This window comes from Oncorhynchus tshawytscha, unplaced genomic scaffold (assembly GCF_018296145.1).
Source record: "Oncorhynchus tshawytscha isolate Ot180627B unplaced genomic scaffold, Otsh_v2.0 Un_contig_164_pilon_pilon, whole genome shotgun sequence".
Lineage (NCBI taxonomy): Eukaryota > Metazoa > Chordata > Actinopteri > Salmoniformes > Salmonidae > Oncorhynchus > Oncorhynchus tshawytscha.
This window is the reverse complement of record NW_024609640.1, coordinates 237,501-260,020: the sequence shown is the minus strand read 5'-3', so window position 1 is coordinate 260,020 and position 22,520 is coordinate 237,501. Positions and strand designations below refer to the sequence as shown.

The 22,520-nt window shown below is 45.8% G+C and overlaps 1 protein-coding gene across 1 annotated transcript in view; it reads left to right on the top strand.

The window, feature by feature from the left end:
* The window catches only part of stt3b (STT3 oligosaccharyltransferase complex catalytic subunit B), a gene marked incomplete at its 5' end in the record, with an annotated part of 33,469 nt that extends 17,715 nt beyond the window's left edge, over positions 1-15,754 (top strand). The window contains 6 exon segments of the mRNA XM_042316561.1: positions 6,334-6,347; positions 6,350-6,525; positions 10,204-10,377; positions 12,687-12,797; positions 13,692-13,901; positions 15,658-15,754. Of these exon segments, the coding sequence (XP_042172495.1) occupies positions 6,334-6,347; positions 6,350-6,525; positions 10,204-10,377; positions 12,687-12,797; positions 13,692-13,901; positions 15,658-15,741 (769 nt within the window).
* Positions 15,755-22,520: the final 6,766 nt, after the last annotated feature.

Sequence of the window (22,520 nt, the reverse complement as noted above, 5' to 3'; positions counted from 1 at the left end):
TCTCTCTCTAGTTGTTTCTCTCTCTAGTTGTTTCTCTTTCTCTGTTTCTCTCTCTAGTTGTTTCTCTCTCTCTGTTTCTCTCTCTAGTTGTTTCTCTCTCTCTGTTTCTTTCTCTCTGTTTCTCTCTCTCTGTTTCTCTCTCTCTGTTTCTCTCTCTGTTTTTCTCTCTCTGTTTCTCTCTCTAGTTGTTTCTCTCTCTCTTTTCTCTCTCTAGTTGTTTCTCTCTCTGTTTCTCTCTCTCTGTTTCTCTCTCTCTGTTTCTCTCTCTAGTTGTTTCTCTCTCTAGTTGTTTCTCTCTCTCTGTTTTCTCTCTCTAGTTGTTTCTCTCTCTCTGTTTCTCTCTCTAGTTGTTTCTCTCTCTCTGTTTCTCTCTCTCTGTTTCTCTCTCTAGTTGTTTCTCTCTCTAGTTGTTTCTCTCTCTTTTCTCTCTCTAGTTGTTTCTCTCTCTCTGTTTCTCTCTCTAGTTGTTTCTCTCTCTCTGTTTCTCTCTCTCTGTTTCTCTCTCTAGTTGTTTCTCTCTCTAGTTGTTTCTCTCTCTGTTTCTCTCTCTAGTTGTTTCTCTCTCTTGTTTCTCTCTCTAGTTGTTTCTCTCTCTCTGTTTCTCTCTCTCTGTTTCTCTCTCTCTGTTTCTCTCTCTCTGTTTCTCTCTCTAGTTGTTTCTCTCTCTGTTTCTCTCTCTAGTTGTTTCTCTCTCTGTTTCTCTCTCTAGTTGTTTCTCTCTCTCTGTTTCTCTCTCTAGTTGTTTCTCTCTCTCTGTTTCTCTCTCTCTGTTTCTCTCTCTGTTGTTTCTCTCTCTGTTTCTCTCTCTGTTGTTTCTCTCTCTGTTTCTCTCTCTAGTTGTTTCTCTCTCTCTGTTTCTCTCTCTCTTGTTTCTCTCTCTAGTTGTTTCTCTCTAGTTGTTTCTCTCTCTGTTTCTCTCTCTAGTTGTTTCTCTCTCTAGTTGTTTCTCTCTCTAGTTGTTTCTCTCTCTAGTTGTTTCTCTCTCTAGTTGTTTCTCTCTGTTTCTCTCTCTAGTTGTTTCTCTCTCTGTTTCTCTCTCTAGTTGTTTCTCTCTCTGTTTCTCTCTCTAGTTGTTTCTCTCTCTCTGTTTCTCTCTCTAGTTGTTTCTCTCTCTCTGTTTCTCTCTCTAGTTGTTTCTCTCTCTCTGTTTCTCTCTCTAGTTGTTTCTCTCTCTAGTTGTTTCTCTCTCTAGTTGTTTCTCTCTCTCTGTTTCTCTCTCTAGTTGTTTCTCTCTCTCCGTTTCTCTCTCTAGTTGTTTCTCTCTCTAGTTGTTTCTCTCTCTGTTTCTCTCTCTAGTTGTTTCTCTCTCTCTGTTTCTCTCTCTCTGTTTCTCTCTCTAGTTGTTTCTCTCTCTCCGTTTCTCTCTCTAGTTGTTTCTCTCTCTCTGTTTCTCTCTCTAGTTGTTTCTCTCTCTCTGTTTCTCTCTCTCTGTTTCTCTCTCTAGTTGTTTCTCTCTCTCCGTTTCTCTCTCTAGTTGTTTCTCTCTCTAGTTGTTTCTCTCTCTGTTTCTCTCTCTAGTTGTTTCTCTCTCTGTTTCTCTCTCTAGTTGTTTCTCTCTCTCTGTTTCTCTCTCTAGTTGTTTCTCTCTCTCTGTTTCTCTCTCTCTGTTTCTCTCTCTAGTTGTTTCTCTCTCTGTTTCTCTCTCTAGTTGTTTCTCTCTCTGTTTCTCTCTCTAGTTGTTTCTCTCTCTCTGTTTCTCTCTCTGTTTCTCTCTCTGTTTCTCTCTCTAGTTGTTTCTCTCTCTCTGTTTCTCTCTCTAGTTGTTTCTCTCTCTCTGTTTCTCTCTCTCTGTTTCTCTCTCTAGTTGTTTCTCTCTCTCCGTTTCTCTCTCTAGTTGTTTCTCTCTCTCTGTTTCTCTCTCTGTTTCTCTCTCTGTTTCTCTCTCTAGTTGTTTCTCTCTCTAGTTGTTTCTCTCTCTAGTTGTTTCTCTCTCTGTTTCTCTCTCTAGTTGTTTCTCTCTCTCTGTTTCTCTCTCTAGTTGTTTCTCTCTCTGTTTCTCTCTCTAGTTGTTTCTCTCTCTGTTTCTCTCTCTAGTTGTTTCTCTCTCTGTTTCTCTCTCTAGTTGTTTCTCTCTCTCTGTTTCTCTCTCTAGTTGTTTCTCTCTCTCTGTTTCTCTCTCTCTGTTTCTCTCTCTAGTTGTTTCTCTCTCTGTTTCTCTCTCTAGTTGTTTCTCTCTCTGTTTCTCTCTCTGTTTTTCTCTCTCTGTTTCTCTCTCTAGTTGTTTCTCTCTCTAGTTGTTTCTCTCTCTAGTTGTTTCTCTCTCTAGTTGTTTCTCTCTCTAGTTGTTTCTCTCTCTCTGTTGTTTCTCTCTCTAGTTGTTTCTCTCTCTCTGTTTCTCTCTCTCTTGTTTCTCTCTCTAGTTTCTCTCTCTAGTTGTTTCTCTCTCTGTTTCTCTCTCTAGTTGTTTCTCTCTCTGTTTTCTCTCTCTAGTTGTTTCTCTCTCTAGTTGTTTCTCTCTCTGTTTCTCTCTCTAGTTGTTTCTCTCTCTCTGTTTCTCTCTCTAGTTGTTTCTCTCTCTGTTTCTCTCTCTAGTTGTTTCTCTCTCTCTGTTTCTCTCTCTGGTTGTTTCTCTCTCTCTGTTTCTCTCTCTCTGTTTCTCTCTCTAGTTGTTTCTCTCTCTCTGTTTCTCTCTCTCTGTTTCTCTCTCTCTGTTTCTCTCTCTAGTTGTTTCTCTCTCTCTGTTTCTCTCTCTAGTTGTTTCTCTCTCTAGTTGTTTCTCTCTCTGTTGTTTCTCTCTCTGTTTCTCTCTCTAGTTGTTTCTCTCTCTCTGTTTCTCTCTCTCTGTTTCTCTCTCTCTGTTTCTCTCTCTAGTTGTTTCTCTCTCTAGTTGTTTCTCTCTCTGTTTCTCTCTCTAGTTGTTTCTCTCTCTAGTTGTTTCTCTCTCTAGTTGTTTCTCTCTCTGTTTCTCTCTCTAGTTGTTTCTCTCTCTGTTTCTCTCTCTCGTTGTTTCTCTCTCTCTGTTTCTCTCTCTCTGTTTCTCTCTCTGTTTCTCTCTCTAGTTGTTTCTCTCTCTGTTTCTCTCTCTCTGTTTCTCTCTCTAGTTGTTTCTCTAGTTGTTTCTCTCTCTAGTTGTTTCTCTCTCTATTTGTTTCTCTCTCTCGTTGTTTCTCTCTCTATTTGTTTCTCTCTCTATTTGTTTCTCTCTCTGTTTCTCTCTCTAGTTGTTTCTCTCTCTAGTTGTTTCTCTCTCTGTTTCTCTCTCTAGTTGTTTCTCTCTCTGTTTCTCTCTCTAGTTGTTTCTCTCTCTCTTGTTTCTCTCTCTAGTTGTTTCTCTCTCTAGTTGTTTCTCTCTCTCTGTTTCTCTCTCTCTGTTTCTCTTTCTCTGTTTCTCTCTCTAGTTGTTTCTCTCTCTGTTTCTCTCTCTGTTTCTCTCTCTAGTTGTTTCTCTCTCTAGTTTTTCTCTCTGTTTCTCTCTCTAGTTGTTTCTCTCTCTGTTTCTCTCTCTAGTTGTTTCTCTCTCTCTGTTTCTCTCTCTCTTGTTTCTCTCTCTAGTTGTTTCTCTCTCTCTGTTTCTCTCTCTAGTTGTTTCTCTCTCTAGTTGTTTCTCTCTCTAGTTGTTTCTCTCTCTGTTTCTCTCTCTCTCTCTCTCTGTTTCTCTCTCTAGTTGTTTCTCTCTCTCTGTTTCTCTCTCTAGTTGTTTCTCTCTCTGTTGTTTCTCTCTCTCTGTTTCTCTCTCTAGTTGTTTCTCTCTCTAGTTGTTTCTCTCTCTGTTTCTCTCTCTAGTTGTTTCTCTCTCTGTTTCTCTCTCTAGTTGTTTCTCTCTCTGTTTCTCTCTCTAGTTGTTTCTCTCTCTCTGTTTCTCTCTCTAGTTGTTTCTCTCTCTGTTTCTCTCTCTCTGTTTCTCTCTCTCTGTTTCTCTCTCTAGTTGTTTCTCTCTCTCTGTTTCTCTATCTGTTTCTCTCTCTAGTTGTTTTCTCTCTCTGTTTCTCTCTCTAGTTGTTTCTCTCTCTAGTTGTTTCTCTCTCTCTGTTTCTCTCTCTAGTTGTTTCTCTCTCTCTGTTTCTCTCTCTAGTTGTTTCTCTCTCTGTTTCTCTCTCTGTTTCTCTCTCTAGTTGTTTCTCTCTCTGTTTCTCTCTCTAGTTGTTTCTCTCTCTGTTTCTCTCTCTAGTTGTTTCTCTCTCTGTTTCTCTCTCTAGTTGTTTCTCTCTCTAGCTGTTTCTCTCTCTAGTTGTTTCTCTCTCTATGTTTCTCTCTCTGTTTCTCTCTCTAGTTGTTTCTCTCTCTGTTTCTCTCTCTAGTTGTTTCTCTCTCTAGTTGTTTCTCTCTCTCTGTTTCTCTCTCTCTGTTTCTCTCTCTCTGTTTCTCTCTCTAGTTGTTTCTCTCTCTCTGTTTCTCTCTCTAGTTGTTTCTCTCTCTCTGTTTCTCTCTCTAGTTGTTTCTCTCTCTAGTTGTTTCTCTCTCTAGTTGTTTCTCTCTCTGTTTCTCTCTCTAGTTGTTTCTCTCTCTCTGTTTCTCTCTCTCTGTTTCTCTCTCTGTTGTTTCTCTCTCTCTGTTTCTCTCTCTGTTTCTCTCTCTCTGTTTCTCTCTCTAGTTGTTTCTCTCTCTCTGTTTCTCTCTCTCTGTTTCTCTCTCTGTTTCTCTCTCTCTGTTTCTCTCTCTGTTGTTTCTCTCTCTGTTTCTCTCTCTCTGTTTCTCTCTCTGTTTCTCTCTCTAGTTGTTTCTCTCTCTCTGTTTCTCTCTCTAGTTGTTTCTCTCTCTAGTTGTTTCTCTCTCTAGTTGTTTCTCTCTCTAGTTGTTTCTCTCTCTAGTTGTTTCTCTCTCTCTGTTTCTCTCTCTCTGTTGTTTCTCTCTCTAGTTGTTTCTCTCTCTAGTTGTTTCTCTCTCTCTGTTTCTCTCTCTAGTTGTTTCTCTCTCTGTTTCTCTCTCTAGTTGTTTCTCTCTCTCTCTGTTTCTCTCTCTAGTTTTTCTCTCTCTGTTTCTCTCTCTAGTTGTTTCTCTCTCTGTTTCTCTCTCTAGTTGTTTCTCTCTCTCTGTTTCTCTCTCTCTGTTTCTCTCTCTAGTTGTTTCTCTCTCTCTGTTTCTCTCTCTCTGTTTCTCTCTCTCTGTTTCTCTCTCTCTGTTTCTCTCTCTAGTTGTTTCTCTCTCTCTGTTTCTCTCTCTAGTTGTTTCTCTCTCTGTTTCTCTCTCTAGTTGTTTCTCTCTCTCTTGTTTCTCTCTCTCTGTTTCTCTCTCTAGTTGTTTCTCTCTCTGTTTCTCTCTCTAGTTGTTTCTCTCTCTCTGTTTCTCTCTCTCTGTTTCTCTCTCTAGTTGTTTCTCTCTCTCTGTTTCTCTCTCTCTGTTTTTCTCTCTAGTTGTTTCTCTCTCTCTGTTTCTCTCTCTCTGTTTCTCTCTCTGTTTCTCTCTCTAGTTGTTTCTCTCTCTCTGTTTCTCTCTCTAGTTGTTTCTGTTTCTCTCTCTGTTTCTCTCTCTAGTTGTTTCTCTCTCTCTGTTTCTCTCTCTCTGTTGTTTCTCTCTCTCTGTTGTTTCTCTCTCTCTGTTTCTCTCTCTAGTTGTTTCTCTCTCTGTTTCTCTCTCTAGTTGTTTCTCTCTCTGTTTCTCTCTCTAGTTGTTTCTCTCTCTAGTTGTTTCTCTCTGTTTCTCTCTCTGTTTCTCTCTCTAGTTGTTTCTCTCTCTCTGTTTCTCTCTCTCTGTTTTTCTCTCTTGTTTCTCTCTCTAGTTGTTTCTCTCTGTTTCTCTCTCTTTTCTCTCTCTAGTTGTTTCTCTCTCTGTTTCTCTCTCTCTCTCTCTCTAGTTGTTTCTCTCTCTAGTTGTTTCTCTCTAGTTGTTTCTTTCTCTCTGTTTCTCTCTCTCTGTTTCTCTCTCTCTGTTTCTCTCTCTAGTTGTTTCTCTCTCTGTTTCTCTCTCTAGTTGTTTCTCTCTCTAGTAGTTTCTCTCTCTCTGTTTCTCTCTCTAGTTGTTTCTCTCTCTCTGTTTCTCTCTCTGTTTTTCTCTCTCTGTTTTTCTCTCTCTAGTTGTTTCTCTCTCTGTTTCTCTCTCTCTGTTTCTCTCTAGTTGTTTCTCTCTCTCTCTCTAGTTGTTTCTCTCTCTCTGTTTCTCTCTCTCTGTTTCTCTCTCTGTTTCTCTCTCTGTTTCTCTCTCTCTGTTTCTCTCTCTAGTTGTTTCTCTCTCTCTCTCTGTTTCTCTCTCTAGTTGTTTCTCTCTCTGTTTCTCTCTCTCTGTTTCTCTCTCTAGTTGTTTCTCTCTCTAGTTGTTTCTCTCTCTCTCTAGTTTCTCTCTCTGTTTCTCTCTCTCTGTTTCCACAGAAGTTTCTTTATGTTTCTAGGAACTTGTAAACAATGACCCATTCCTTAATAAATGAGTTCTCTCTGTGTTTCTCTCTCTCTTTCTACCCAGGTCGAGGAATATTCTAGATTTTCCAAGGCCTACTATTGGCTAAGGCAGAACACAGAGGAGCAGGCCAGAGTGATGTCGTGGTGGGACTATGGCTATCAGATAGCAGGGATGGCCAATCGGACCACACTAGTGGACAACAACACCTGGAACAACAGTCATATAGCACTGTAAAGACTCATACCCTCATGTGATGTCGGAATATGAAGGGAGCTGTTGTCACTTCTCAAGGGAAGACAAGGTCGGGGTTCGATCTTGCAACTGTTTCTCCCCTGAACAAGGCAGTTAACCCACTGTTCCCCTGAACAAGGCAGTTAACCCACTGTTCCCTGAACAAGGCAGTTAACCCACTGTTCCCTGAACAAGGCAGTTAACCCACTGTTCCCTGAACAAGGCAGTTAACCCACTGTTCCCTGAACAAGGCAGTTAACCCACTGTTCCCCTGAACAAGGCAGTTAACCCACTGTTTCCCTGAACAAGGCAGTTAACCCACTGTTCCACTGAACAAGGCAGTTAACCCACTGTTCCCCTGAACAAGGCAGTTAACCCACTGTTTCCCTGAACAAGGCAGTTCACCCACTGTTCCCCTGAACAAGGCAGTTAACCCACTGTTCCCCTGAACAAGGACGTTAACCCACCGTTCCCCTCAACAAGGCAGTTAACCCACTGTTCCCTCAACAAGGCAGTTAACCCACTGTTCCCTGAACAAGGCAGTTAACCCACTGTTCCCCTCAACAAGGCAGTTAACCCCACTGTTCCCCTCAACAAGGCAGTTAACCCACTGTTCCCCTCAACAAGGCAGTTAACCCACTGTTCCCCTCAACAAGGCAGTTAACCCACTGTTCCCCTCAACAAGGCAGTTAACCCACTGTTCCCCTCAACAAGGCAGTTAACCCCACTGTTCCCCTCAACAAGGCAGTTAACCCACTGTTCCCTGAACAAGGCAGTTAACCCACTGTTCCCTGAACAAGGCAGTTAACCCACTGTTCCCTGAACAAGGCAGTTAACCCCACTGTTCCCCTGAACAAGGCAGTTAACCCCACTGTTCCCCTGAACAAGGCAGTTAACCCACTGTTCCCCTGAACAAGGCAGTTAACCCCACTGTTCCCCTGAACAAGGCAGTTAACCCCACTGTTCCCTGAACAAGGCAGTTAACCCCACTGTTCCCCTGAACAAGGCAGTTAACCCCACTGTTCCCTGAACAAGGCAGTTAACCCCACTGTTCCCTGAACAAGGCAGTTAACCCACTGTTCCCCTGAACAAGGCAGTTAACCCACTGTTCCCCTCAACAAGGCAGTTAACCCCACTGTTCCCCTCAACAAGGCAGTTAACCCACTGTTCCCCTCAACAAGGCAGTTAACCCACTGTTCCCCTCAACAAGGCAGTTAACCCACTGTTCCCTCAACAAGGCAGTTAACCCCTGTTCCCCTCAACAAGGCAGTTAACCCACTGTTCCCTGAACAAGGCAGTTAACCCACTGTTCCCTGAACAAGGCAGTTAACCCACTGTTCCCCTGAACAAGGCAGTTAACCCACTGTTCCCTGAACAAGGCAGTTAACCCCACTGTTCCCCTGAACAAGGCAGTTAACCCCACTGTTCCCTGAACAAGGCAGTTAACCCCACTGTTCCCCTGAACAAGGCAGTTAACCCCACTGTTCCCCTGAACAAGGCAGTTAACCCACTGTTCCCCTGAACAAGGCAGTTAACCCCACTGTTCCCTGAACAAGGCAGTTAACCCCACTGTTCCCCTGAACAAGGCAGTTAACCCACTGTTCCCTGAACAAGGCAGTTAACCCCACTGTTCCCTGAACAAGGCAGTTAACCCCACTGTTCCCTGAACAAGGCAGTTAACCCACTGTTCCCTGAACAAGGCAGTTAACCCCACTGTTCCCCTGAACAAGGCAGTTAACCCCACTGTTCCCCTGAACAAGGCAGTTAACCCCACTGTTCCCCTGAACAAGGCAGTTAACCCACTGTTCCCCTGAACAAGGCAGTTAACCCCACTGTTCCCCTGAACAAGGCAGTTAACCCACTGTTCCCTGAACAAGGCAGTTAACCCCACTGTTCCCTGAACAAGACAGTTAACCCACTGTTCCCCTGAACAAGGCAGTTAACCCCACTGTTCCCCTGAACAAGGCAGTTAACCCCACTGTTCCCCTGAACAAGGCATTTAACCCACTGTTCCCCTGAACAAGGCAGTTAACCCACTGTTCCCCTGAACAAGACAGTTAACCCCACTGTTCCCCTGAACAAGGCATTTAACCCACTGTTCCCCTGAACAAGGCAGTTAACCCCACAGTTCCCCTGAACAAGGCAGTTAACCCCACTGTTCCCCTGAACAAGGCAGTTAACCCCACTGTTCCCCTGAACAAGGCAGTTAACCCCACTGTTCCCTGAACAAGGCAGTTAACCCCACTGTTCCCCTGAACAAGGCAGTTAACCCCACTGTTCCCCTGAACAAGGCAGTTAACCCACTGTTCCCTGAACAAGGCAGTTAACCCACTGTTCCCCTGAACAAGGCAGTTAACCCCACTGTTCCCCTGAACAAGGCAGTTAACCCCACTGTTCCCCTGAACAAGGCAGTTAACCCCACTGTTCCTAGGCCGTCATGGAAAATAAGAATTTGTTCTTAACTGACTTGCCTGGTTAAATACATAATGTGTGTTGGACTGGGATGTGTCCTCCATAGACTCCTGGTATGTCTGCATCCCAACACAGGGACATTGTGTTCTGGAACATAAAATACCAGTTGTGTAAACAATATGACCTCCCACTATATAAAGGACATGGAAACATTTATTCTTTGTGTTCCTCCCTGTGAAATCACAGAGAGAGCGAGATTTCCCCTGTAGCTGCTTGGATTGATCTCCCAGCAAATATTGGATCTTGATCAGTCAGTGCATAAAGTGCATTTCGCATTACTTTCACATTCGATCAATCAATCAAAACAGTAAATGTTTTAATGAATCTAAAATGTAATCAATTTCACATGGCTCTTAAATATCAACATAGTTTTTAGGAGGCAAAAGAAGAATGTGTCTCTGGCACCACCATGTGGACCTGTGTTATTCATCCTCTCCCTCAACCTCCTCTCTCTGTCTCTTCCCCCCTCTCTCTCTCTCTCCCCCCCTCCTCCCTCCCTCGCTCCCTCTCCCTCAACCTCCTCTCTCCTCTCCCCCCCTCTCCCCCTCTCTCTCTCCCCCTCCTCTCTCTCCTCCCCCTCCTCTCCCTCTGTCTCTCTCCCTCCCCCTCTCTCTCTCTCTCCCCCTCCCCCCCTCTCTCTCTCTCTCACCCTCCTCTCTCTCTCTCTCTCCCCCTCTCTCTCTCACTCTCTCTCCCCACCTCTCTCTCCTCCCCCTCCTCTCTCTGTCTCTCTCCCCCCTCTCTCCTCTCCCCCTCTCTCTCTCTCTCCCCCTCCTCTCTCTCCTCTCCTCTCTCTCCCTCAACCTCCTCTCTCTCTCTCTCCCTCCCTCCTCTCTCTCTCACTCTCCTCTCTCCCTCCCCCTCTCTCTCTCCTCCCCCTCCTCTCCCTCCCTCGCTCTCTCTCCCTCACCCTCCTTCTCTCTCTCTCTCCCCCTCTCTCTCTTCTCTCCTCACCCTCTTCTCTCTCTCCCCCTCCTCTCTCTCGCTCTCTCTCCCTCACCCTCTTCTCTCTCTCTCTCCCTCCTCTCTCTTTCTCTCTCTTTCTCCCCCTCCTCTCTCTTTCTCTCTGTCTCTGTCTCTCTCTCCCTCCCCCTCTTCCTCTCTCTCTCTCTTTCTCTATCCCCCTCTTCTCTCTCTCTCTCCCCATCATCTCTGTCTCTCTCTCTCCCCCTCCTCTCTGTCTCTCTCTCCCTCCTCCTCCTCTCTCTGTCTCTGTCTCTGTGTGTTCAGGTGGGCAAGGCCATGTCGTCCAATGAGAGTGCAGCGTATGAGATCATGAGGTCTTTGGACGTGGACTATGTGCTTATTATCTTCGGTGGCGTGATTGGCTACTCTGGTGATGACATCAACAAGTTCCTGTGGATGGTGCGGATCGCAGAGGGAGAGCATCCCAAAGAGATCAGGGTGAGGAAGACCTTAGTGTCGTGGTGAGGTGATGCTTCCACTGTTAGCTAGAGAGGAGAGCATCCCAAAGAGATCAGGGTGAGGAAGACCTTAGTGTCGTGGTGAGGTGATGCTTCCACTGTTAGCTACAGAAGGAGAGCATCCCAAAGAGATCAGGGTGAGGAAGACCTTAGTGTCGTGGTGAGGTGATGCTTCCACTGTTAGCTACAGAAGGAGAGCATCCCAAAGAGATCAGGGTGAGGAAGACCTTAGTGTCGTGGTGAGGTGATGCTTCCACTGTTAGCTACAGAAGGAGAGCATCCCAAAGAGATCAGGGTGAGGAAGACCTTAGTGTCGTGGTGAGGTGATGCTTCCACTGTTAGCTACAGAAGGAGAGCATCCCAAAGAGATCAGGGTGAGGAAGACCTTAGTGTCGTGGTGAGGTGATGCTTCCACTGTTAGCTACAGAAGGAGAGCATCCCAAAGAGATCAGGGTGAGGAAGACCTTAGTGTCGTGGTGAGGTGATGCTTCCACTGTTAGCTAGAGGGAGAGCATCCCAAAGAGATCAGGGTGAGGAAGACCTTAGTGTCGTGGTGAGGTGATGCTTCCACTGTTAGCTACAGAAGGAGAGCATCCCAAAGAGATCAGGTGAGGAAGACCTTAGTGTCGTGGTGAGGTGATGCTTCCACTGTTAGCTACAGAAGGAGAGCATCCCAAAGAGATCAGGGTGAGGAAGACCTTAGTGTCGTGGTGAGGTGATGCTTCCACTGTTAGCTAGAGAGGGAGAGCATCCCAAAGAGATCAGGGTGAGGAAGACCTTAGTGTCGTGGTGAGGTGATGCTTCCACTGTTAGCTACAGAAGGAGAGCATCCCAAAGAGATCAGGGTGAGGAAGACCTTAGTGTCGTGGTGAGGTGATGCTTCCACTGTTAGCTACAGAAGGAGAGCATCTCAAAGAGATCAGGGTGAGGAAGACCTTAGTGTCGTGGTGAGGTGAAGAGACAGCAGCCTTTAAACCATCATGTTTTTAAAAAACACAAGTATTGGTGAGCTGTAACTACCACTGTGAGCTATATAAGGATCGCAGAGTGAGGTAAACTGTGAGCTATATAAGGATCGCAGAGTGAGGTAAACTGTGAGCTATATAAGGATCGCAGGGTGAGGTAAACTGTGAGCTATATAAGGATCGCAGAGTGAGGTAAACTGTGAGCTATATAAGGATCGCAGGGTGAGGTAAACTGTGGGCTATATAAGGATCGCAGGGTGAGGTAAACTGTGGGCTATATAAGGATCGCAGAGTGAGGTAAACTGTGGGCTATATAAGGATCGCAGGGTGAGGTAAACTGTGGGCTATATAAGGATCGCAGGGTGAGGTAAACTGTGGGCTATATAAGGATCGCAGAGTGAGGTAAACTGTGAGCTATATAAGGATCGCAGGGTGAGGTAAACTGTGAGCTATATAAGGATCGCAGGGTGAGGTAAACTGTGAGCTATATAAGGATCGCAGGGTGAGGTAAACTGTGAGCTATATAAGGATCGCAGGGTGAGGTAAACTGTGAGCTATATAAGGATCGCAGGGTGAGGTAAACTGTGAGCTATATAAGGATCGCAGGGTGAGGTAAACTGTGAGCTATATAAGGATCGCAGGGTGAGGTAAACTGTGGGCTATATAAGGATCGCAGGGTGAGGTAAACTGTGGGCTATATAAGGATCGCAGGGTGAGGTAAACTGTGGGCTATATAAGGATCGCAGAGTGAGGTAAACTGTGGGCTATATAAGGATCGCAGAGTGAGGTAAACTGTGGGCTATATAAGGATCGCAGAGTGAGGTAAACTGTGAGCTATATAAGGATCGCAGAGTGAGGTAAACTGTGGGCTATATAAGGATCGCAGGGTGAGGTAAACTGTGGGCTATATAAGGATCGCAGGGTGAGGTAAACTGTGGGCTATATAAGGATCGCAGAGTGAGGTAAACTGTGGGCTATATAAGGATCGCAGAGTGAGGTAAACTGTGGGCTATATAAGGATCGCAGAGTGAGGTAAACTGTGAGCTATATAAGGATCGCAGAGTGAGGTAAACTGTGAGCTATATAAGGATCGCAGGGTGAGGTAAACTGTGAGCTATATAAGGATCGCAGAGTGAGGTAAACTGTGAGCTATATAAGGATCGCAGAGTGAGGTAAACTGTGGGCTATATAAGGATCGCAGAGTGAGGTAAACTGTGGGGTACTAAACTGTCTGTCTGTCCCCTCCTCAGGATGAGTACTAAACTGTCTGTCTGTCCCCTCCTCAGGATGAGAGTACTAAACTGTCTGTCTGTCCCCTCCTCAGGAGAGTGACTACTTCACCCCCAGGGAGAGTTTAGGTGGACAAGCGGGGTCTCCCATCCTGCTCAACTGTCTGATGTATAAGATGTCGTACTACCGCTTTGGAGAGATGCAGGTTAGAGATGTTCAACTCTTCCGTATCAACCCCTCTCCCATCACGTAATATCAGTTCCTCTGTATGTGTGCACTTACAAACCACCCCCTGAACTGGAGAACCTGGAACTGCCTGGAACCTGGACTGTGACCTAATGCATCCATGTACTGTCACTTCACAGAGATGTCAAGCCCTGACACAGCACCTCTAGTTTACTGTCACAGAGATGTCAAGCCCTGACACAGCCCCTCTAGTTTACTGTCACAGAGATGTCAAGCCCTGACACAGCCCTCTAGTTTACTGTCACAGAGATGTCAAGCCCTGACACAGCACCTCTAGTTTACTGTCACAGAGATGTCAAGCCCTGACACAGCACCTCTAGTTTACTGTCACAGGGATGTCAAGCCCTGACACGGCACCTCTAGTTTACTGTCACAGAGATGTCAAGCCCTGACACAGCACCTCTAGTTTACTGTCACAGGGATGTCAAGCCCTGACACGGCACCTCTAGTTTACTGTCACAGAGATGTCAAGCCCTGACACAGCACCTCTAGTTTACTGTCAAACACTCACACCGCCTGTCCGTCCCTCTAGTTTACTGTCAAACACTCACACCGCCTGTCCGTCCCTCTAGTTTACTGTCAAACACTCACACCCCTGTCCGTCCCTCTAGTTTACTGTCAAACACTCACACCACCTGTCCGTCTCTCTAGTTTACTGTCAAACACTCCCACCCCCTGTCCGTCCCTCTAGTTTACTGTCAAACACTCACACCCCTGTCCGTCCCTCTAGTTTACTGTCAAACACTCACACCGCCTGTCCGTCCCTCTAGTTTACTGTCAAACACTCACACCCCCTGTCCGTCTCTCTAGTTTACTGTCAAACACTCACACCGCCTGTCCGTCTCTCCTCCAGTTGGACTTCCGAACGCCGCCAGGTTTCGACCGGACGCGTAACACTGAGATCGGTAACAAGGACATCAAGCTGAAACACCTGGAGGAGGCGTTCACCTCAGAACACTGGCTGGTCCGGATCTACAAGGTCAAGAAGGAGGAGAACAGGGACCCCCTGGTGCACAGCCCCCGCAGCAGCAGCAGCAGCAGACAAAAGTACACCTCTAAAAAGGTACAGGATCATCCACACTTCTCATCTTCTCTAATGGAGAGCTCTGGTGAATGATACAGGATCATCCACACTTCTCTCTTCTCTAATGGAGAGCTCTGTTGAATGATTCTACTGTCCCTGTCCAGAATCAACTACCCCCTCCCTTCATCCTTGTCCAGAATCAATTACCCCCTCCCTTCATCCTTGTCCAGAATCAACTACCCCCTCCCATCATCCTTGTCCAGAATCAATTATTCCCTCCCTTCATCCTTGTCCAGAATCAATTCCCCCTCCCTTCATCCTTGTCCAGAATCAATTACCCCTCCCTTCATCCTTGTCCAGAATCAATTACCCCCTCCCTTCATCCTTGTCCAGAACAATTACCCCCTCCCCTTCATCCTTGTCCAGAATCATTTAACCCCCTTCATCTTTGTTCAGAATCAATTACCCCTCCCTTCATCCTTGTCCAGAATCAATTACCCCCTCCCTTCATCCTTGTCCAGAACAATTACCCCCCTTCATCCTTGTCCAGAATCAATTACCCCCTCCCTTCATCCTTGTCCAGAACAATTACCCCCCTTCATCCTTGTCCAGAATCAATTACCCCCCTTCATCTTTGTCCAGAATCAATTACCCCCTCCCTTCATCCTTGTCCTTGTCCAGAATCAATTACCTCCCTCCCTTCATCCTTGTCCAGAATCAATTACCCCCTCCCTTCATCCTTGTCCTTGTCCAGAATCAACTACCCCCTCCCTTCATCCTTGTCCTTATCCAGAATCAATTACCCCCTCCCTTCATCCTTGTCCTTATCCAGAATCAATTACCCCCTCCCTTCATCCTTGTCCAGAATCAATTACCCCCTCCCTTCAACCTTGTCCAGAATCAATTACTCCCTCCCTTCATCCTTGTACCCTTGATCATGTATAAAACACGAGGCTAAAATTCCATCTAACCTATCAGACTGCTAAATGCCTAGGGTTAACCTATCAGAGTGCTAAATGCCTAGGGTTAACCTATCAGAGTGCTAAATGTCTAGGATTAACCTATCAACCTATCGGAGTGCTAAATGCCTGAGGTTAACCTATCAAAGTGCCAAATGCCTAGGGTTAACCTATCAGAGTGCTAAATGTCTAGGGTTAACCTATCAGAGTGCTAAATGCCTAGGGTTAACCTATTAGAGTGCTAAATGCCCAGGGTTAACCTATTAGAGTGCTAAATGCCCAGGGTTAACCTATCAGAGTGCTAAATGCCTAGGGTTAACCTATTAGAGTGCTAAATGCCCAGGGTTAACCTATTAGAGTGCTAAATGCCTAGGGTTAACCTATCAGAGTGCTAAATGCCTAGGGTTAACCTATTAGAGTGCTAAATGCCCAGGGTTAACCTATTAGTGTGCTAAATGCCTAGGGTTAACCTATCAGAGTGCTAAATGCCCAGGGTTAACCTACTAGAGTGCTAAATGCCCAGGGTTAACCTATTAGAGTGCTAAATGCCCAGGGTTAACCTATTAGAGTGCTAAATGCCCAGGGTTAACCTATCAGAGTGCTAAATGCCCAGGGTTAACCTATTAGAGTGCTAAATGCCCAGGGTTAACCTATCAGAGTGCTAAATGCCCAGGGTTAACCTATCAGAGTGCTAAATGCCCAGGGTTAACCTATCAGAGTGCTAAATGCCCAGGGTTAACCTATTAGAGTGCTAAATGCCCAGGGTTTGAGGGATATAGGTTTTCTGGACTGATCTACTGTCTCATCTAAATGTTATTATGATTTCATTTCTTCAGACGGCGAAGAGGAAGCGTGGTCATGTGAAGAACAAACTTGCCCTCAAGAAAGGCAAGAAACTGAACAACAAGAAATCAGTTTAACCATAAAAACGACCACAAAGGCACTACGAGGGAGAGAGAGGGGGAGAGAGAGAGAGAGAGGGGGGGAGGAGAGAGAGGGGAGAGAGAGAGGGGGAGAGGGGGAGGGAGAGAGAGAGTGATAGAGGGGAGAGGGGGGGGGAGAGAGAGAGGGGGAGAGAGGGGGAGAGGGGGGAGGGAGAGAGAGAGAGAGAGAGAGAGAGAGGGGGAGAGAGAGAGAGAGAGAGAGAGAGGGGGAGAGGGGAGGAGAGGGAGAGAGAGAGAGAGAGGGAGAGAGAGAGAGAGAGAGGGAGAGAGAGGGAGAGAGAGAGAGAGGTATACAAATCATTCAAAATGCAAACAAGCAAGTAATCCACCAATCAAGAAGAAGAATAACAAACACCAACCAACGGTCTGGAGAGACCTGTTACCTGGACGACCAGGTCTATGATGATCATCGTGGTTAATTGAGGTTCTATGATGACCCTTCTGTTGACCTCTGTTGGGGGTGTCGTCCAGTTCCGATGACCTCCCTCTGCTGGTTCGTTTTTAACCTGAAGAACTGAACTTTGACCTGTCGACGACCTTAGAATTGTTTTTTTGTACTTGGAATATTGCTGAGAGGAGAGGAGGGGAGGGGAGGGGAGAGGATAAGAGAAGGAGAGGAGAGGAGGAGGGGGGGAGGGGGGGAGAGGAGAGGAGGAGAGGAGAGGAGAGGAGAGGAGAGGAGAGGAGAGGAGAGGAGAGGAGAGGAGGAGCCATTGTAAATTTACACCACTCCAGGCCAGGGCATGACAGGCAGACAGACCGAGGATACATTCCAAAAGGTGCCTTATTCCCTATGGGTCCTGTTCAAAAGTAGTGCCCTATATAGGGAATAGGGTGCCATTTGAGTCACACAGAATTTTTTTTTTATGGGGGAAAAACTAACAAACAAAACAACTACACTAATATCAAAATCATTCAATCTAAACTGACTTGGAATCAGTCCGTGGCACCAAAGACATTCTGTACCATTTCAGGGTGTGAACTAAACTAGTTACCTTTATAAAAACACAAAACACATGAAAGAGGAGGTTTGAGAGGAGTTTTGATGTAACGTGGAGTCAGAGATGGTTTAGTTCCTGGTTCCATGTTATTGTTTGGTGTTTACTTCCTGTCTGTCTCAGTTGATTCGGTCTCCTGTTCGACCTGGTGTTGATCTATCACTATGGCAACGTCAAATAAACACTTTTTTATTTTTTATTATCCCACTAAATTCCCTGTAACAATCAATCAATAAAAGTACTTATAAAGCCCTTCTTACATCAGCTGATGTCACAAAGTGCTGTACAGAAACCCCCCAAAACAGCAAGCAATGCAGATGTAGAAGCACGGTGGCTTGGGAAAACTCCCTATAAAAGGGCCAAGGAACCTCGGAAGAAACCTAGAGAGAGGAACCAGGCTACGAGGCCAACGATACATCTTGTAGTTCTCGGAGAACAGAAATACAACAACGACTTGATGATATGTTAGATGGAGTATTATGTTATTTTATCATTTTCCTGATGAGATTGTCTGGGTTCTTCGTACGGCTGGAACACCTGTTCTTCTAGGTGTTTGAACACGCTGCACTGAAACAGCCTAAAATGCTCGACCTGGTTTGATTGTACATTTTGTCCTGATGCACTTTAGTCACATCGGTACTTCTCCTTGTCCTATAGCCACCCTTCTGTTTCAGGTAACAAGTAGATTCTCTCTGGTACATGAAGTGGTTCTTTTTCAGGAGTTAAACCTCTGTAGTTTACCGACACTCAGTGTCTAATCTAAATCCAGTCTCTCTAAGTGTTTTCCCCCTGCAATCACATGGTCTTTATTCGTCATGATGACTGGTCAGTTTTGACCAGTCATCTACAGAATTATAACAGTTCTGGTTTTCACCCTGCTTGTGTTTCTGTTCAGGTTCAGGAACATTTACGTTCAGTCTGCGTTTTAAAAAAGGAGAGAGGACTGTATCGGCCTTAACAGCTTTACCAGGAGAAGCCCATATATCAACGTGTCAAGACTCTTGTCCTGTGTCACAAAGGCCGCTCTATTCCCTATGTAGTGCACTACCTTTTGACCAGAATTGTATGGGCACTGGTCAAAAAGTTGTGTACTAAATAGGGAATAGGGTGCTATTTTGGACATGGCCTCTCTCTAGGGTATTTATTACATGAACGATGGAGGCTAATGGAGAAAAAGTAGCGTCCTATTAGGAATGAAATGCAGAAACGGTAGACTTTTTTTTTCTTAAAATACACAGTTTATTCCATCAATTGTAATGACATGGATGCTGGTGGGGTGTGAGAGTGAAAGGTACCTTCTTTTTCATTTTATTAAAGAGGTTGGCATTAAATTGTCTCTGTGTGTCGTTTTGTCTTCCTCTCGATCCCAACACAGCTTTTGTCTCGTCACGGAGGATTCCAAATGAAACTTGTGGTGTGTCTGTTAAGATCCACTAGATGGCAGCACTCACCGCCAGTTAGCGCCAGTTAACTGTGGAGATATTTTACAACACGTCTGCATGACATGCAGTACTAGAATCAGTGATGTTCTTGAGACCTGAGAAGAGCTACTTTGTGTTTTCTACCGACCTCTCGACATCCTCTCCTCTAAACCCGGTCGTCCGAAATCCAAACTGTCATATCATTCTCTGTTTCACTTAAATACGATAGTGAACGAGAGAGAGATAGTATTCACAGTGGTTCCCGGGCTAAATCCCCATCCCACACCACAGACGGCCTGCCAACAACAGAACAACAACAGAACTGTGAGGAGATATTTATTCGTCTTATACATAATATACACGGTAAACCCTGTCCCCTGGTTGTACCATGTGACTTTCTAAGTCTTATACATAATATACACGTGTAAACCCTGTCCCCTGGTTGTACCATGTGACTTTCTAAGTCAAGTGTTGCATAGGTTCCACACAGGTGATTCTACATCCCAAATGGCACCCTATTCCCTACATAGTGCACTACTTTAGACCAGGGATGGCACCTTATTCCCTACATAGTGCACTACTTTAGACCAGGGCTGGAACCCTATTCCCTACATAGTGCACTACTTTAGACCAGGGCTGGCACCCTATTCCCTACATAGTGCACTACTTTAGACCAGGGCTGGTACCCTGTTCCCTATATAGTGCATTACTTTAGACCAGGGCTGGCACCCTATTCCCTACATAGTGCACTACTTTAGACTAGGGCTGGCACCCTATTCCCTACATAGTGCACTACTTTAGACTAGGGCTGGCACCCTAATCCCTACATAGTGCACTACTTTAGACCAGGGATGGCACCCTATTCCCTACATAGTGCACTACTTTAGACCAGGGATGGCACCCTATTCCCTACATAGTGCACTACTTTAGACCAGGGCTGGCACCCTATTCCCTACATAGTGCACTACTTTAGACCAGGGATGGCACCCTATTCCCTACATAGTGCACTACTTTAGACCAGGGATGGCACCCTATTCCCTACATAGTGCACTACTTTAGACCAGGGCTGGCACCCTATTCCCTACATAGTGCACTACTTTAGACCAGGGCTGGCACGCTATTCCCTACATAGTGCACTACTTTAGACCAGGGCTGGCACGCTATTCCCTACATAGTGCACTACTTTAGACTAGGGCTGGCACCCTATTCCCTACATAATGCACTACTTTAGACCAGGGATGGCACCCTATTCCCTACATAGTGCACTACTTTAGACCAGGGATGGCACCCTATTCCCTACATAGTGCACTACTTTAGACCAGGGCTGGCACCCTATTCCCTACATACTGCACTACTTTAGACCAGGGCTGGCACGCTATTCCCTACATAGTGCACGACTTTAGACTAGGGCTGGCACCCTATTCCCTACATAGTGCACTACTTTAGACCAGGGCTGGCACATACCTATTCCCTACATAGTGCACTACTTTAGACCAGGGCTGGCACCCTATTCCCTACATAGTGCACTACTTTAGACCAGGGCTGGAACCCTATTCCACAGACATAGTGCACTACTTTAGACCAGGGCTGGAACCCTGGTTCCCAGAGGATAGTGTTCACTACTTTAGACCAGGGCTGGAACCCTGGTTCCACAGAGGACTACTTTCATACCACCAGGGATGGCATCCTGGTTCCACAGACATAGTGTTCACTACTTTAGACCAGGGATGGCACCCTATTCCCTACAGAGTGAGTTACTTTAGACCAGGGATGGCACCCATTCAGCCAAACTGGACTGGCTTTCCACAGGGATGGCACTGTTCACACATAGTGCACTACTTTAGACCAGGGCTGGCACCCTGGTTCCACAGAGTGCACTACTTTAGACCTGGGATGGCACCCACTCCCTAAACTGGACTACTTTAGACCAAAGCCCTATGGGGAATAGGGAGCTTTGGGACACACTCACAGAGTGTTTTGGTCAAGGCTCGGTGACTGATGCCTTAGCTGCAGTGTTGCACTTCACACTTAACACATAACATTCATACCTGGTTCAAAGGAGTGGCTGATCTCATAAACTGACAGGACAGAGGAGGTAAGAGCTGTTCATACCACTCAGCCAAACTGGACTGGCCTGGTTCCACAGAGGAGTTAAGAGCTGTTCATACCACTCAGCCAAACTGGCCTGGCCTGGTTCCACAGAGGAGTTAAGAGCTGTTCATACCACTCAGCCAAACTGGACTGGCCTGGTTCCACAGAGGAGGTAAGAGATGTTCATACCACTCAGCCAAACTGGACTGGCCTGGTTCCACAGAGGAGTTAAGAGCTGTTCATACCACTCAGCCAAACTGGCCTGGCCTGGTTCCACAGAGGAGTTAAGAGCTGTTCATACCACTCAGCCAAACTGGACTGGCCTGGTTCCACAGAGGAGGTAAGAGATGTTCATACCACTCAGCCAAACTGGACTGGCCTGGTTCCACAGAGGAGTTAAGAGCTGTTCACACCACTCAGCCAAACTGGACTGGCCTGGTTCCACAGAGGAGGTAAGAGCTGTTCACACCACTCAGCTAAACTGGACTGGCCTGGTTCCACAGAGGAGTTAAGAGCTGTTCACACCACTCAGCCAAACTGGACTGGCCTGGTTCCACAGAGGAGGTAAGAGCTGTTCACACCACTCAGCCAAACTGGACTGGCCTGGTTCCACAGAGGAGTTAAGAGCTGTTCATACCACTCAGCCAAACTGGACTGGCCTGGTTCCACAGAGGAGTTAAGAGCTGTTCACACCACTCAGCCAAACTGGACTGGCCTGGTTCCACAGAGGAGTTAAGAGCTGTTCACACCACTCAGCCAAACTGGACTGGCCTGGTTCCACAGAGGAGTTAAGAGCTGTTCACACCACTCAGCCAAACTGGCCTGATTCCACATCTACCATAGTTGCTGGAAAGAACCATGTGAAAGGAAACTATCTGAGTCAGGAGATTGCCTTTAAATGTAAATCTTGTTATAGCGCCTATTTTCCGCAGCACAGATTGAACCTAAGCCTATAGGATCACAGAATATTGAAAACCAGGAGAATAAATATCAGACGCGGACGAAATAAATCAAGGGTCAATATATCTCTCTATAGAGCGGTTGGATTTGCACCTCCTGGATACGGTTGGATTTGCACCTCCTGGATACGGTTGGATTTGTACATCCTGGATACGGTTGGATTTGCACCTCCTGGATACGGTTGGATTTGCACCTCCTGGATACGGTTGGATGTGCACCTCCTGGATACGGTTGGATTTGTACCTCCCGGATACGGTTGGATTTGTACCTCCCGGATACGGTTGGATTTGTACCTCCTGGATACGGTTGGATTTGTACCTCCTGGATACGGTTGGATTTGTATCTCCCGGATACGGTTGGATTTGTACGTCCCGGATACGGTTGGATTTGTACATTTTGGATACGGTTGGATTTGTACCTCCTTGATACGGTTGGATTTGCACCTCCTGGATACGGTTGGATTTGTACGTCCCAAATGGCACCCTATTCCCTATGTAATGCACTACTTTTGACCAGGGCCTGGTGCAAAGTAAAGATACTATGTGGGGAATATTTGGGAGGCAGCCAAGCCACATTCAGTACACTGTACTACTGTGGTGAAGGCTGTATAGTGGAGGTAGTCTACCTTTCTCTCTGACCTTCACTATCTCTTCAAGGTTCGGCCATAAATTAGACTCTATAAAGATCTCTTCAAGGATAGGCCATAAATTAGACTCTATCTTCAAGGTTCGGCCATATAAAGATTTCTTCAAGGTTCGGCCATATAAAGATTTCTTCAAGGTTCGGCCATATAAAGATTTCTTCAAGGTTCGGCCATATAAAGATTTCTTCAAGGTTCGGCCATATAAAGATTTCTTCAAGGTTCGGCCATATAAAGATCTCTTCAAGGTTCGGCCATATAAAGATCTCTTCAAGGTTCGGCCATAAATTAGACTCTATAAAGATCTCTTCAAGGTTCGGCCATATAAAGATCTCTTCAAGGTTCGGCCATATAAAGATCTCTTCAAGGTTCGGCCATATAAAGATCTCTTCAAGGTTCGGCCCTATAAAATGACAAACAGACTGGAGTACCGGGCTACTTCCTGGTTCCAATCACTCCAACGTTAGTGTGTGAATACTGTAGATTGCTGCTGTAGGCTGGAGAAATGGCTTTGACTTTGACATTGTAGCAGTGTTCACCTCTGATTACATTTCTCCATTGTGGGCTGTTGGAAGGGCTGAAGGAAATGCTGTTCTCTATACTGGGCCAGTGTGTTATGAACAGTGTCCAAGTCAAGTGTGACCA